The following is a 15041-nucleotide window of genomic DNA, read 5'->3' as shown; positions in this document are numbered from 1 at the left end:
CATAAGGCAAATTTGACTCTGAGCCAACTTTGTTTGTCTTAAATATCTCATCGGGGAGATGCGACTGGCCCAAGTCTGACATCAGAACAAACTGGAATACTGCTGCCACCTGAAACAGCTGGAGATTGTTACGAAGATGGGCAGAGCGCAATGTGCTCTCAGCTCCCACCAGCTCTTTCTCTGTCTTAACATGCTGGTCACTGGAGAGGCCTTGGTCAGAAGTTTTCTTTGTACTTCTTGACTCTTTCCCTTCTGCTTGCACTTGAGATGATCCCTCTTGTGCAACTTTGGTGCTGCAGAGCACCCTCTGTGGAACCCATCATCTGAAACCTTTATATCCTTCCTCCCCCCGTATTTTGGAATAGCTCCAATTAGGTGAAGGTGATCCCTTCTGAGGGAAAGTGGGTCAACCAGTGAAAACAAACAAAACTTCAGAGTGGTTATGCCACATACAGGCTCATCTGGGCTCAGTTGGCTTCATTTCTTCTACAGTGCAAAATGGATAACAAAAATGACCTCTCTCAAAAAGTCAGATTTCTCTGTTATTATGAATTCCAGTTTCAAATCTTCCTTTTATGATAAGATGATTATGGTAAATAAGCTTCCCCTTTAGCAAAGAATAAATCATCAAATAGGCTTTGTTTGGTGAGATCTTTGGCAAAGGAATGTAAATAAATAAGCTAACTGAATAAACTTCTTTATCTGATGTGCTGAGCAGAAAAGGCAGCAAAGTTAATCATTTAGGAAAATAAGCTGGTCTGCTGTGCTTTCTTCAATAACAGACCAGGAAGAGTCTAAGGGAAACAATCTGCTCAAGTTTGCTGACCCTGAACTTTTTGCTCGTCCCACAGACCAGGAGAGATCATGTTTATTACTCTGGAAGCAATGTAATCTTCTGAAGGAGATGTCCTTCAGTCTAGATTTTTGATCTGTTTCTTTTCCTGTAGACTGGTCTACTTGCCTTCAGAGGTAGCTCCTTGCAACAGTACAGAGATCTCTTACAAAGCTAGCTGTGACTTCTCTTCTCCCTCCTGGGAGTAGTATACACGTGGACAATAACCTGAATTTGCAGTGTCTTAACCTTTGGACTCCATGTCTCTATATGATCAAGTTCACGTGTGTATCTATGTGATCATACATGGATATCAGTCCACGTCTGCTCAAAGAAATCAGAGTGTGACTGTCCTGATCTTCACCACAGTTTTTTATTGACTTATGTGGATTTTAAGTAATCTGACACAAACTTGCCTAGAATATGAGCCTATGAACCAGATACAAGTTGTACAAGTTAACAAAAATGTGTGTAGCTGCTGTGGAAAGAGAAAATAACTTAATGCAATTTAGATGATTTTGGCATGTAGCAACAGCAATTACAATTAGTTTACCAGCAGGCTTAGTTCTCACCTCCATTTGTAATAGCTTGAGGTATGATCATTGCTGTAATGTATGTTATCATCCTTTACTTTCTTGCTTTGCTTATGCTGTACCTTTTGCCTGGCCACTCCAGGGCATTAGCATCTTATGGAGAAATTTAGCCTTTGGCACCATAGATGTAGACAAGCAAGTAAAAAAAAAGAAATTCGGTCAATGAAGAGTTCTCAGCTGTGAATCTCTTTGGCAAGCCAGACCAGGATGAACTTATGACACTCTTTTGACTCATCATTCTCTGTAAGTGTTTGATCATTAAATCTCTTTTTCCTCTCTTCTCATAAATGCACTGGTTGATGAAAGACTGCCTCTGGTCTTGCATCAGGACAGCAATATTTCAGCATGACATTGCTCAACCAGGAATGTAGAATTTAGCACCTAAATGATGCATTATTAAAGATAATAGTCTGTAGCCTATGCAAATGCCCTTGCTTGTCCTGAAGCCATGGCTTCCTATTGTTTTCTTGTTTCAAAGTGACAGTGTTTTGGCAAAGTTGCATTTTTTCCCCCTTTGGGGTGTTTGGCATACAAATGTAAAGTCAAGATTGCTTGGAACTCTTCCTAGGAGGAAAGTATCTACAACTTTTAAGAATAATAAAGATAGGGCATGTTTATGTCAAAATATCAGCACAAGGTGCTTCCGAAGACAACCAGACAACACGGGTTTGACCTATGGAACAAAGACATAGAACCTCAGTTCTTACTCCTTTTCATCTGCACACCTGACCACTATAGGCTTCAAGAAAACTCTTTCGTAATGAGTATGAGGGCCATGAAGGCAATTTCATGTATGATGAAGTTTCATTTACCCCAGCCATCTTCCAGAAGGTTGGCTTTAGCTTCTTTTTTTGAAAAGTAATCACTCAAGTATACAGTTTCTTCAGTCTGCTAGAAGTCAGCTTATTTCCTGTGCTGCATTGAGACAGACAGAGCACATACAACAGGTTCCTGTTCTGATTCTTTCTCCAAGAACACAGTGCAACACATGGATAGGTTACAGAGAGCTGAAATTGGTATTAACTTGCTGAAATCTCTGTGTTTGTAGACCCCATTGTATGGCATTGATATTTATTCTACAGAGCAGCTTGTGGCTGTTTGACTCACTATGTTGTGTCTGTAATGTGAAGAATGCAACCAGGCAATAACTGTCATGATGCAGAATAATTTCTTTCAAGGATTTTGTACCTAAGATGTGCTGTCCAGAACATCTTATTTGTGGTCTGTACGTTACACCAGTACCTCCTATTAGTTGAAGTTGAACATTGTTTTCCTTTTATATGTCATTTGCTAGAATGGTCTGTCAAAACAAAACTGGGAAAACATCATGTAAATAAGAAAGGATCTGCTTTTGCGTGTGCCTATTATGCCATTCCACTTTCGTCTTGCCATAAATTTGAAATTGAGATTGTTCTACATATAAAATATGATGAGCAGTTATTTTTATCTCCAGTACTCAGCACACGGCTTCCCTTCTTTCCCTGTGCCCTGTGTTGTCCTGCATGCAATAAGGACAAAGACTGGAAGAGATTTTCAAAGTGCTGAATGAGGTGCAGAGTTTATCAGTTTTCCTCTGTCTTTTACACATTTCATTTCCACAGGGAGAATATTTCACAATTCCATGGAGAATTAATTCCTAATGACTTTGAAGAGTTATTATATTTTAATACATGCAAGATTTAAAATAAGGTAGTAAGCTAGCAGTATTGACAGACATACTGGGTTTAAATCCAAATGTATCACAGCTGTGATTTACTTTACTGTGATAAAAGTTGCTGAAAGATTTCATTTGGAATAGATTATTGAATGGTAAATATGGTGACGCTTTGATGACATTTTTACGTTTTATGCAACACATTACAAAATTTCTGTACAAATCAGTTAATATTATCTAATTTTGCTCCACTTTAGGAGACTCCTGTCTGCAGAGAAAACTGAAATCTCCCAACAAAGCCACTACCCTACCCAGGCAGTAGGGCTGGCATTACCCATGTTTTTTTCAATTGCTTTTCAAGCCCTGATTTTGCATAAGCAATATAGTTGTCTTCTCTTCCTCCATCTGGCAGTACAAGAAGCACAGAAATTTCAGGCAGAGAAATAACATCAGACTTCAGATTAACAGTTAAATGTGCCTTTCATTCAAAAGCAGCTCAGCCTTGAGATTTCTCAGAATTCATTGTCTCTCTCTCTTTTCCGTTTATGTGTCGTTTCTGATTTACATCCCTCTTCTTCAAACTTCAGTGTCAGGGGTGATTTATGAGTGCAATTTTCTGTGTAATATTCTGCAGATACACTTGGCAAATCCCTTCCCTCAGCATGGGGATGTGTTCTTTGTTACACACCGAAGAGGCACACAACCCTTAAATTTCTTTAAAAAGACAATGTTTAATAAGCTTTTGAAAGGAAAAATCCAAATACCATCTAATAATAATCCATCTCTTAATTATACATGGTAATGTTACTTGTAAAAAACTGCTCTGGCTACATGGCATACATACATCCATTATGTGATGGATCCATTGAGAGCTGCTCCAACTGCCACAGATCAGTCTGTTTAACCGATCTCTTGCTTTTAGCTTGAAACAAGTTCCTACATGGCACTGAGCGAAGCATGCGAGTCCAGCTGCATTGCTGTACTGGGGACTGCTCATGCCAAAATTTAAGCATGAGCTTAACAAAGGGCTTCTGAGGTTTGTTAATTTTCTGTTATGTATTTTTGCCTCTTCTACGGTTGAAGACATTTTATATGTCAATAGAATCCTTTTTGAAGTTGCAAAAGTTGGTAAAATCTTGTGTGAAGTGATGATGGCATCAGCCTTATACCTTCAGTGAAGGCTCTGCATTCACTCTGGTTTCCAAAAGCTTAGAAGGGACTAGAGTCCCGCTAAATTATGGTACACAACACGCTGATTCTTTGGCTTCTCTGGATGATTTGTAAATCTGTATACAATCTGAATAGGTATTTGCCAGCAAATCAGTTTACATCCACTCAGCAGCACGTGTTAAAAATCCTTCCAGTAATCAGTGCAGTGCCCAGGTTATGGACAAAGAGAGTCCCTCCACACTCCACTTACCTATCAGCCTTTTCTTAATTTAGACTTGCGTGAATTGGAGCATGGTTTCATCCCTGAGCTCTGCGCTATTTCCTGTCTCTTGCATTTTGTAGCCTAGAACCACTGCAGAGGAGGGAACATGTGCCCCATGCCCTACAGTGCTTTTGATTTTCTGCCTCTTTATGTGCTTTAACATACTCATATATTAGTGTTTTATTAGTACCAGCTGTTGATTGCAATGAGTGCATTAACATCTACATAAACTTCTACCATTACACATCCTATTACACTCTCTGCCATGGACATCTCAGCAGTGTAATGTGAAAATTATCTGGGTTTAGCTGCGAAAGAGACTTTATATGCACAAGTATATCCAGGAGAATTTGGATTGTTATGACAGTGGCTCTTTACATCCCCATACTTAAGTGGGGGAAGGAGAAACATCTCCCAGATTGCCACATAGCTGACAAGTCTCCTTATGCCTATGAATAACTAGTGGGTATGTGTCACTGAAATAGGAAGTGTGGCTTCTAGCAAACTTCCTATTTTAATGGATAAATTTGAGTTGTTGGAAATTGCGAAATCTAGATGACAGATATCCAAGCCTTTTTCTTCCTATAGTGATGCTCTGCAAACAAAAAATTTGATTGGAGACTGTCAAAAGTCTCTTCTCTTGGTAATTTTTCTTATTCTGAGGGAATATCCAGTGCATATAAAATTGCCCAAATATTTATTTATCACTTATGATTCTTCATTCCTTTTTATAATTCCATTGACTTCAGTGCTTTCTCTAAAACCAGCTTATCTATATATACATGATTTTCCCCTTGCTTATTTTGTTAAAAATCAGAAGTAATCAGAATCTCATCTGTGCAGCTCAGGAAAGAGTCATGGACAAGAGCTATGAAGGTACCATGGATTTAGCTTGTTGTAAAACTGGTGTAGGATGATTGCGATCTCTGTACAGAATTGTGGATGTACATACTTCTGTTTATCACAGACAAGTAAGAGTTTAATAATCATCGGGGTAATTCACAAATAAAGACAATACAGTCAAAGGTGCACAGAGCTGACGGTGGTCTTAACAGGTCTTGTTTCAAGATCTTCTGGGCCCAGGAGAGAATGAAGACGTAAGTATCTGGCATGTCCTAATATGAAGATTTTATGCTGTTCGGTTTCTGCTGCTTACAAAAATAACTGGTGCATTAAGAGCTGGGCTTGAGTTTCTTTGGGTATGTTAATACAAGATTTGCTGCTAGAGGCTGTCTGAGAAATGTTCTTGTCCCTGCAAAGAGGTGTCTGGTCACCAGCTGTGTCACTGGTGCTGTGTGGGAGCACTCCCTGGGGAGGTGAGGATTTCTCTTCCTGCCCCGTCTTCCTGGCCTTTCTTGTGTCCCCTGCATGTCATCACCACCCCCAAAACCCTCTGTCCTTTGGCTTCCTCAGGCTCTGAGCCTTGGGTTTTCCCCCTTTCACATATTTGCGGTCTCTCTCCTCCCAGTCCCACTTTGTCTGTGGTGATCCCTTGGAACACATCCAGCACTTGTACCCCCTGTGCCCTGGATATCTCAGCCTTACCTAGCAGTGCAGATGGAGACTGGTGACTGCCAAAATTACTCCAGTGTCTGCCCTGCCTTTCCCCTGTTCCCACACCCGTGTGCCCCCCGTCTCCTGCCCAGAGGCTGGTGCCTAGCCTGCAGCCTGTGAACCCCACCCGCTGCCTCCTGCTTTCTCCAGGCACTTTTCTCACTGCCTCCATGGCCCAGATTCAGATGGCCTGAATTCCCTGCAGACCGGTGCTTCCTGCTGGCTGGTGTGAGGCCACTGGGGCACGGAGCCAGGAGGCCGCCTTCGCCAGGGGAGCTGGTGCAGCCATGGCCCCAAGCCCTCCCCCCACAGCATGGCTGCTGCCAAAATCCACAGATTTGTCCTTTCTTTCCTGATGCTGGTTAGGAAAAAAGGAGCATGGTTGGTACGGATCTGAGGGGGTTGGCAGCTCCGAAAGAGTGACTGTGTTTACTGGGAGGCTGACACCCCTGCTTTGCTTGCTGACAGAGGGCTCCCGCCAGCTGTGATGGAGGTGCTGTCCAGCAGAGGTGATGGGAATACTAAGAATAAAACTTGCTTGCCCCTTCATTATCATACATTTTGTCCTGCACGGAACTGATGCAGCCTTTTAAACCCATCCAAGACCTTTGAAGCAACTTATCTTCTGCACTTGTTAACCTGCTATGGCTTTGGTGGTTTATTTTCAGTGCTGCTGTGAGCAGGACTGTTACAGTGCCAACATGAAGGAGTAGTGAGACCAAATATCTGCCTTTCCAAAGATGAAGCCAAAAGGTGAGAAGACAAAAGGCGTATCACATAAATGTGGCCAAATAGGTCACTACCTGTGCATTGCATGCACTTATTTAGTCCAAGCACCTTCAACATCATCCTCCATGTTATTTTTTGGTAGAGGAAGAGAAGTAGCTATCCTGGTACTCAGGAAGACGGTGGGGTAGTTAAGGCTGAAGAAGCATAACCTTTTTGGCACCAACACGGGTCATATAAGACACCTGGTTACTATGGGAACCCCAGGAAAAGCTTCTCAAACAAATGGGAAATCAGTACTTCTTTATACTTGGCAAGCTCAGCCTGGATGGGTGGGAGAATATGGCATATCCAAACCTACATCATCTCCCTTCCCTGCGATATTTACTGCTGCCTCAATTTCACAAATCATTAACACTGCATTGCTTCAGGTTTATAGCATCTCATAACACCATTTTAAAATACTTGTGAAGGGGATAATGAGCCAGATGCGCTGAGAGCAGAAGTAGCCTCACCTGAACCATCTTTGGGGGAGCTGAACCCCTGTGACTGCACAATCATCTCAATGCACCTACATAATCAGAATAAAAATGGCTACCTAAATAACAGTACTGCACTGCTGGGATTATATGGTAAGCAAGTATGTAAATAAATTTCCCCTTCAATTTACCAAAACACAACACTGAAAGGAAATCAAGGACCTTTGGAGATATGTGGTCTGCATTTTGCCAGTATTTGAATCAAACATCTTTGCTGTTGAATTGCTGCTACTTTAACAGCAACCATACTTTGGGCAGTTCCCAGGTAAGGAATATAGACCCAGTACTTTAGTTGCTGCTGTATCTATCCAAGGGCATATATCTGCCATTTAGATGCAGATATAATTTAAGTTGCTTCTCAGTACCTTGAACCCTGCAGATCATTGAGGCTTCTCAAAATCTGGGTTTCTCTTGTCAGCATTTGCAAACTGCCAGCTCTGATGCTGCCCCTAGCCACCCCTCGCCTGCATCCCATAGCCAGACGTGGTGCTGGAGGCCCAGCCTGGCTGTATCCTTGCCAAGCAATGCCCACACCACAGCTCCCCGACAAGTCTCCAAAGCACACACCCTGCCGTGGGAGCTGGAAATCTCTAACTTGAGTATTGACTCTGCCATGATTATAGGACATAAAGTTGAGATCATGCCATCCTATCTAGCTTTGCCAACTGCAGGAGATGAAGTTCTACATAAAAATAAATTTATTGCTAACTTGAATGTAAATATATTTAGTGCTAACTTGAATGTAACTATAGTTGTCAAATAAAACAGTTTGAATTACTTGGATAGTGTATTTTGTGTCGCTTAGGCACAAAACATTTTTTCAGAAAGATATCAGAAAACTCACACAGAGTACCTGGTGTCCTTCACCTGCACAAGGATGCCGCATTTGTTTGGAGTGAGTTGACACATGTTTAAGAGTAACAAACATTTAGATTTTGAAATTATGTTATTAATTACAGCACTTTACAGAGCATTTAATTTCCTAATTAGGCAAACTTGCTCTGCAAAAGCAAATCCAAGGTAACCTGAATTCTTACAGAATAAAAAAGATGCGTTTAATGACTTGTGTACGCTTTGTAAACTTGCGTAATCAAAAAGAGGATCTTGGAACCAGGACTTGCAAAGTCTGCACAATATTTGAGGAAGCAGCCCTTAAATAACTGAATGACTCTTTTAGTCATGTTTCAGTGAAAAGTTACAGTGCTCCTACAGCTAAATGGAGCTTCTGCAGCCAAATAATTCATTGGAACCAGCAATTAGACGATTTTGGTTAATTAAAAAGGCAATGTCTACAGTTTAAAAAAGTAATTTAGTTTTCAAATGCAGAGGAGCCATGTTGCTCTAAACACCTTACATTAGGGTATGAGATAGTGCAAAAGGAAGACGAACTCAATAACTAGGAGTCATTAAAGAGAGAAAATATCCTGAAGTCACTGGAAACACTTCAAATTTACTATGTGAATAAAAGTGAAATTGGTGCTATTGTATCAAATACTCCCTTTTGAAATGCAAGAACTCCCTTGGCTCCAGTATTTCTGTGCTGTGAGCACAAAAATGAAGGAGACTGAGAGAAGTGGGACCAACCTGCATAATGTATTGCAGTCTTCGGAAAGAATTGTCTTAATAGGAACTCATTACAAGAAGAGAAACTCCACAATTTGGCACAGTAAAAGGAAAATTAATAGAAAAAAAATATCAATATCTTCTTACAGGCACATTCTGGAACACAGTACATCCTGGAAATAGAAGTTCGCACTATTTATTTAAGCAAAAGCGAAAGATCTCTGACTGGCTGGGAGCAGGATTTACCTAATGCAGAACAGCTTAGATACCAAATAAAAAATTATGCTTGGATTAAAACATTAGTAAGTCTAGGTAAAAATGACCTCATTTAGTGAGATTGTGACATGAAGTCACCTGAGTTTAAGTGATCATTTCCTGATCTGGGCTCTGGCTGGTGCCCTGGCCACCCCAGCAGTGCCTGGTCCAGCTGAAAAATGAATTTCCCTCAGAGGTGTTGTGGGGCATGTTCAAAAGAGCAAAAGCAGGGCTGAATTTCCTGACATGGGCATAACCCCTGTGATGTTCGAGTATTCCTGGAAACTAAATAAACCCGAGCAGAGTGGCTCTGTAGCTATCTTGTCCCTACAGCGCTGCTTGCTGTCTTGGGAAGGGGTAAGGCTTGGGAAAGATGCTTTGTCTTACTGGAGGGCTCATATAGTTTTTAAATCAACCAGTTTGATTTCAGAAATTTGCAATCAAGCTGCTCCTCTCCACCTATAACCATATTCCTACCTTCTTCTCATATAGCCTCAGCCTCAGGTCTTACAACATTCCTTTTCTGTTTTCATATCCTTTGGAAATTGACTAAGTGACTGTTTCTGCTTGTTTGCTCTAACAGCATACCACCCATTTTGCTGTAAATGCAGATTTCCCCACCAATTGTTTTAGTTTGTGTAAAAGTCATGTAAACTAAGAGAAAAGCAGCCTCCAGCCATAGGGTTGGTCTCCTTTTGCTTCTTGCAGATCCTGAACTTCCTTTGTGTGCATCTGCAGATGACAGCCCAGGTTGTGCCTGTTTCTAGCTGGTTCAAGCAGTGATGGTGGCTGGATTTATCCATACAGGAAAGATCAATACTCTGAGTTCACTTGAGGAAGGGCAAGGGTTTTAGAAAATGCCCTTGTGCAGGAGTATAAGCATCAGTGAAAGAAACCAAGAGGGTGACAAGGACATGGTGTTTGCTCACTGAATGGGAAGGGGAAAACTCTGATGGGTGCCTTGGTCAGGAACTGGTGCAGGGTTAGTGCTTCCCCTCCTGGAGAGAGGAGGGTGATGCATCAGTAAATGAAGCTGCAAGACTTGAATCACACTAATTAGGCCATCACGGTTAAGGGATGTATAGGTGAATTTCTTTCAAAACAATTTAAAAGTTGATGTTCGCTGACCAGATGCAGCTTTGCACAGATCCTGCAACGCCTCTCAGGGTGTTGGTCCTCGATACTGGCCACGTGACAGAGCTGCCCTGCAATGGTCCTGGCTTCTTTGCAGTTGATGTCTGGCTTTTTGAGATGTCCTTAAATATTGCTTTGCTTTGCAATTTGAAACATCGAAATGGTATCACACTTGCCCTTATGCACCCACAGCGGGTTTGGGAGCCTGGCTTGCAGGCTGCGGGGTGTGGTGGTTAATGCTCAGGACAAGCATGACACATGCTCCTCTGGTTTTTTTTAACAAATATTCCTGGCACCCGGGCGTGAGGCTTGGCTCAGGCGGCCCCAGGTCAGCAGGGAGGGCTGGGGTGGCTTTTGTGCCTGGAAAAATGTTCTTTGGTGCAGTTCAGGAGCCTGCAGAGACTTTCCCTTTTCTGTGACATTTTTGGTCTCCACAGGGGAGAGAAATGCCTACATGTCCCTGCATAAGCTGGGGGCAGAGCATGTGTGGGTCCTAGTGAGCGCTGGGGCAGACCCACGGGGAGCCCTCACCCCACGGCTTAACCCAGGGTCAGTGGCTGCACTGTGCTCCCGGCACTGCGCCCACCACTGTGTGTGGCAGCCGGGATGCAGCTCTGCAATATCTTATAATGTGGCCCAAGCAGCGAAGTAATTTAGATACTTCTGGAGGTTTTGCCTTTAACCTCTTGGATAATAAAAGAGGGCTCAGGTCTGGTTTTTTGTCTTTTACTGCTGAAAGGGATGTCCCATGCTGGTGTAGGATGCTGTTAGCAGATAGCTTGTTTGGGGCCAACAACAGCATTACCCTCTCCTGCCTGGCAGGTGTTGCAGAGTGGATCCATCTAAATAGATGGAAACATAAGGTAAGATAATTGTGAGGGTGATGTGAACGCTGAGATTCATACAATATTTTAATAACACTGACAACAATTTTCCTTATACATCTGTGTGGAGGCTGGACCTGAGGCCAGCACCACCATGGTGTGGCTCAGGTAAGCTGTAGTGCAGGTGTATCTCGGCAGGTTTGGCAGGGGTGCGGGTGGGTGCGTGCTGTGGAACATGCTGTGGGGTAGGAGGAAATGAGCTTTTGCACCTCAGTGTTTTGAAACAGCATCAACTGCAATTGCTATGCCTTGATCTGCTGATCCCCACTCTGCCAGATTTAGGTAGTGGACATGGCCATATTTCTGCCACTTCGTGGGTCAGGCCTTGCACAGGGCAGCGGGCATGAGGAACCCAAAGCACAGCTGGGGCCTGGGCTGGGCTGCGCACTGGCGCGAGGGCAAGTGGTATGCTGCTTGGTGTAGGTTCAGCAGGGCTGGGCTAGCTCCCCATGGTGCTGTGACCCCACTGCTCCATCTGCACCCCCAAATGTAGCACTAGAGGTTCAGGCTGCTTGTAGGGAAAGGTGGTTGAGGTGCTCCACGGGGTGGGTGCATCTGTAGCTTTACTGTCCTGTAACAGGACGAGGTGGATCCCAAAGCCTGTCCTTGTCCTGGTGGGCACTGTGAAACAGTTGAGCGTGGCCTTGACGCCAGCGTAGTGCAGGCCCCACAGCCACGCCGGGGCTGACAGGGCAGAAGTAATCTTGGCCCTTTAGTGCCCTCCATGCCCCTTCAGTGCCAGCAGCAGCCTGGGCACGGGCAGGGCAGCTGAAGGAGGCTCAAACCTCTTGCAGAACAGGAGGAAAAAGTTTCAGCTGCCGTGAGCAGGCGGCCACGGGGCGGGCTCCCCCGAGGGCCCTCTCCACCCTCCCGGGCAGCGCACAGTGAGCGCCACCGGGGAGGTGTCACCTCAGCCCGCGGGTAGGACGGGGCCCGCTGGGGGCCCTGCGAGACCCCCGGGGGCATCCCGCAGGTGCTCCCCCGCCCCTCCCCGCGGGGGCCTGCAGCGCCACGGGCGCTGCCGAGCGGCTCCGCGCGTGGCCCCCGCCGCCCCGCGCCCGACACGCGTGGGCGGAGCGGCAGGCGGGGCGGGGAGCGGCGCGGGGGGAAGCGCGCCCGCAGAGAGCCGCGCTCGGCGCCCGCCCGGCAGCGCCTCCCGCCGCCGCGGCACCATGTGGCAGCCGGCCACGGAGCGGCTGCAGGTAGGTACGGGCGGGGGGGGCCGAGCCCGCGGGCCTGCTCGGGGAGGGCGGCGGGAGCGGGGCCGGCGGAGCATCACCCCCCGGTACCCGGAGTTTGTTGCAACTTCTTCCCCCGCCTCCGCGGAGGGTGGGTGTGCGGCGGGCGGAGGGGGGAATCAGGGACGGGACACACGCACACAGACACGCACGCACACATTGTGCGGGAGGCGCTGCCTCGGCGGCGTCCCGGCTGCCGCTGCCCGGCGGCTCCGGCGCTCCCGGCGGCGGCGGCTGAGGCCACCCCGGTCCCGGGAGGCGGCGCGGCTCGGTGCGTTCCGCTGGGGGAAGCGCCGTTTAGGGGGTTCTCCCCGCGCACTTCTCAGGTGAGGGGGAGCCCCGCCGGCCCGGCCGCCGCCTGAATCCGCGGTGCGGAGAGGAGAGATTGGGATGGTCCCCCACCGCGGTCGCGCAGGACCCGCAAAAGCGCTGTGAGGGACACACAAAATCCCGCAGGAGCCGTTTGCTGCCCCCACATCTACAGGTCCGGATGGCTCGTGGGAACTTGGGTCCCCTCTGCCGCTTGTCCGTGCCCCGCCGGGCGGCCCGCACCCTCTTGCAGCGGGTCGGGCTCTGCTGGCCCTGGCTCTGTCTTTTGTTAATGTATACTTTTATGCATATTTCATATTCCGGGTGAAATCTGAGACAGGCAGAGAGTAAGATGAAGTAAAACTCACTTTGTAGTTCCTCTGTGTAGAGTTCATATAGTTTTCCAGAGCAAGTATCTAGTGAGGGAGAACCGGCGATTTTAAATAAGAATCAACGGTCTTAGCAAATGACAAGAAAAGGTTATTATTGCCTTTGCAATTCAAATTGCGAATGTAGTTTGATATCATCAAGCAGAAAATTCAGCGGTTTGCTTTGAGTTGATAGTAAAGCCAAGCTGAACAGATCTGTGAGCTTTAATCTGCATGAGCCAGTAATGAGAGTAATTCCAGTTCCTAAAAAGACATACTTTTCTCTACAATGAGAAACTTGATTATTACTGGATAGGAATGATGTGCCATATTCATAGTTGATGGATTCCAGGGTAAAGACTATGTGAGCGCATTGTTATTTATTTGTTTCCCCGTGGTAGCCAGAAACCTCTCTGCACTAAACACAAGCAGCAAAGATCACCTGTGTTAAGGAGTTAATGATCTTCGGCTGGTTGTAGAGGTGGGAGTGTTCCTGGGGGGCTGCTGCTGCAGAGCAAGGACCTGAGGTGAGGCTGCACCCAACAGCTGGGGACAAAGGGGAGGTGAGGGAAGGGAAAGAGAAGGGGAAAACTGAGTTCAGCAGTGTTGTGCTGGACTGGATCATATGAACCAGCTACCTGCCCCCTTTTTGGAATTAGGAGGTGTTATAATAACAAGATACTAATATCCTAAGCATCTGGTGCTGCCTTCAAGAGCATGAAAGGCTAAAGAGAACCAAGTGCTTATGTTTTGCAGAATAAGGTTGTGAGTATAACCTTATTTAGCTGCCTTGTATGTCCTGCGCACAGCTAAGGGGTCTTGCCTTAGGGAGTGGGTGGGAAAGGCCATGTGCTGTGGGAACGCGGGCTGCATCAGGGCAGGGGGGATGCTTGCTGGGCTTCCTGCTTACCTGTTGCAGCACAATGCAGGCCTGTAGTGAGGGGAGCCCATGCTCCTCTGTGTTGCTGAAGGGGAGCCGTGAGCACCAAAGTTCATAGCAGTGGCCACTGACTTTGCACAACCTACTGTTGATTGCCTCTGGCTGGAAGCTCCAGGCATCCTGAGCCTCCTAAAATAGCGAGTGCCTGTAAATGCAGTTCTTACTGACAGGAGTTGCTGGAGAAGTACATGAAGAGCTGTAAATGCTCTAATAAAACAAGCCAGAGGGATCCAAAATTGCTGAATTTAATGATGCTTTGGACTTGTCCTAAAATATGGAGAAGAAAGCAGCCTTGGAACAGCCCATAATAATTCTGTGTTCACACAGGAGGTTAAATAACAACATAGTGAATGGTGGGCAAAATGAATGCAGTGAGCAGAAGGATGCTGGGAGTAACTAGGATGTGATCCTGTAATTGAAAGCTGAATCCTAATCCATATAAACATTAGCCAGAGTTCCATGGGTAATAGACTATCTAATATCCCCAACACCTTTGATTTATTTTTTTTTCCGCTCCAAAAACACCTTTAAAACCTGGTCATTTCAAGTAGCCAGGTCTCCCCCTCTGTCTCCCCGAGAATCATGTTGTGCACCACCAGCAAGGCCGGAACTGCTGGCAGCACTGACTGGCCCCCAGAGGAGAGCTTGTGCAAGGCAATAAATACATGTTTTTTCCCCTTCTTTCTCCCCTGCAACATCTTAATTCAGTTCAAGGTGTCCCATGTTGCTTTCTTTGTCCTAGGATCCCTCTCTCTTGGCACCCAGCTGCTGTAAAACAAATCTTGGTGCCACTAGAGTGTTGAAGGGGGCCCCTCTGCTTGTTCCTGGCATCACAAGTGCTCATCCTGGCTGGCAAGTGTGTGTTGGGTTGGTCATGGGATTTTGGTTGTAGTGGTGTGGGGTATTTGATCACTGAGTAGAGTAGATGGTGTCTTATGGTCTCTATTCATGTATTCTGTCAATATAGGTTATGCCGGGTCGCTACTATAGGATATTTGGGGAATTGATGATGACAGGTTC

The 15041-nt window shown here is 45.7% G+C and overlaps 1 protein-coding gene across 1 annotated transcript in view; it reads left to right on the top strand.

Annotated features, from left to right (window-relative positions):
- Nucleotides 1-12013: 12013 nt before the first annotated feature.
- The window catches only part of PID1 (phosphotyrosine interaction domain containing 1), an 89048-nt gene continuing 86020 nt past the window's right edge, over nt 12014-15041 (top strand). Inside the window, exon 1 of the mRNA XM_030495771.1 lies at nt 12014-12368. Coding sequence (XP_030351631.1) covers nt 12339-12368 — 30 coding nt within the window. The 5' untranslated portion in view covers nt 12014-12338. The remainder of the gene's footprint in view (nt 12369-15041) is intronic.

The sequence above is a fragment of the Strigops habroptila genome, chromosome 8 (genome assembly GCF_004027225.2).
Source record: "Strigops habroptila isolate Jane chromosome 8, bStrHab1.2.pri, whole genome shotgun sequence".
NCBI classification, from domain to species: Eukaryota; Metazoa; Chordata; class Aves; order Psittaciformes; family Psittacidae; genus Strigops; species Strigops habroptila.
This window is presented reverse-complemented; position numbering and strand designations above follow the sequence as displayed.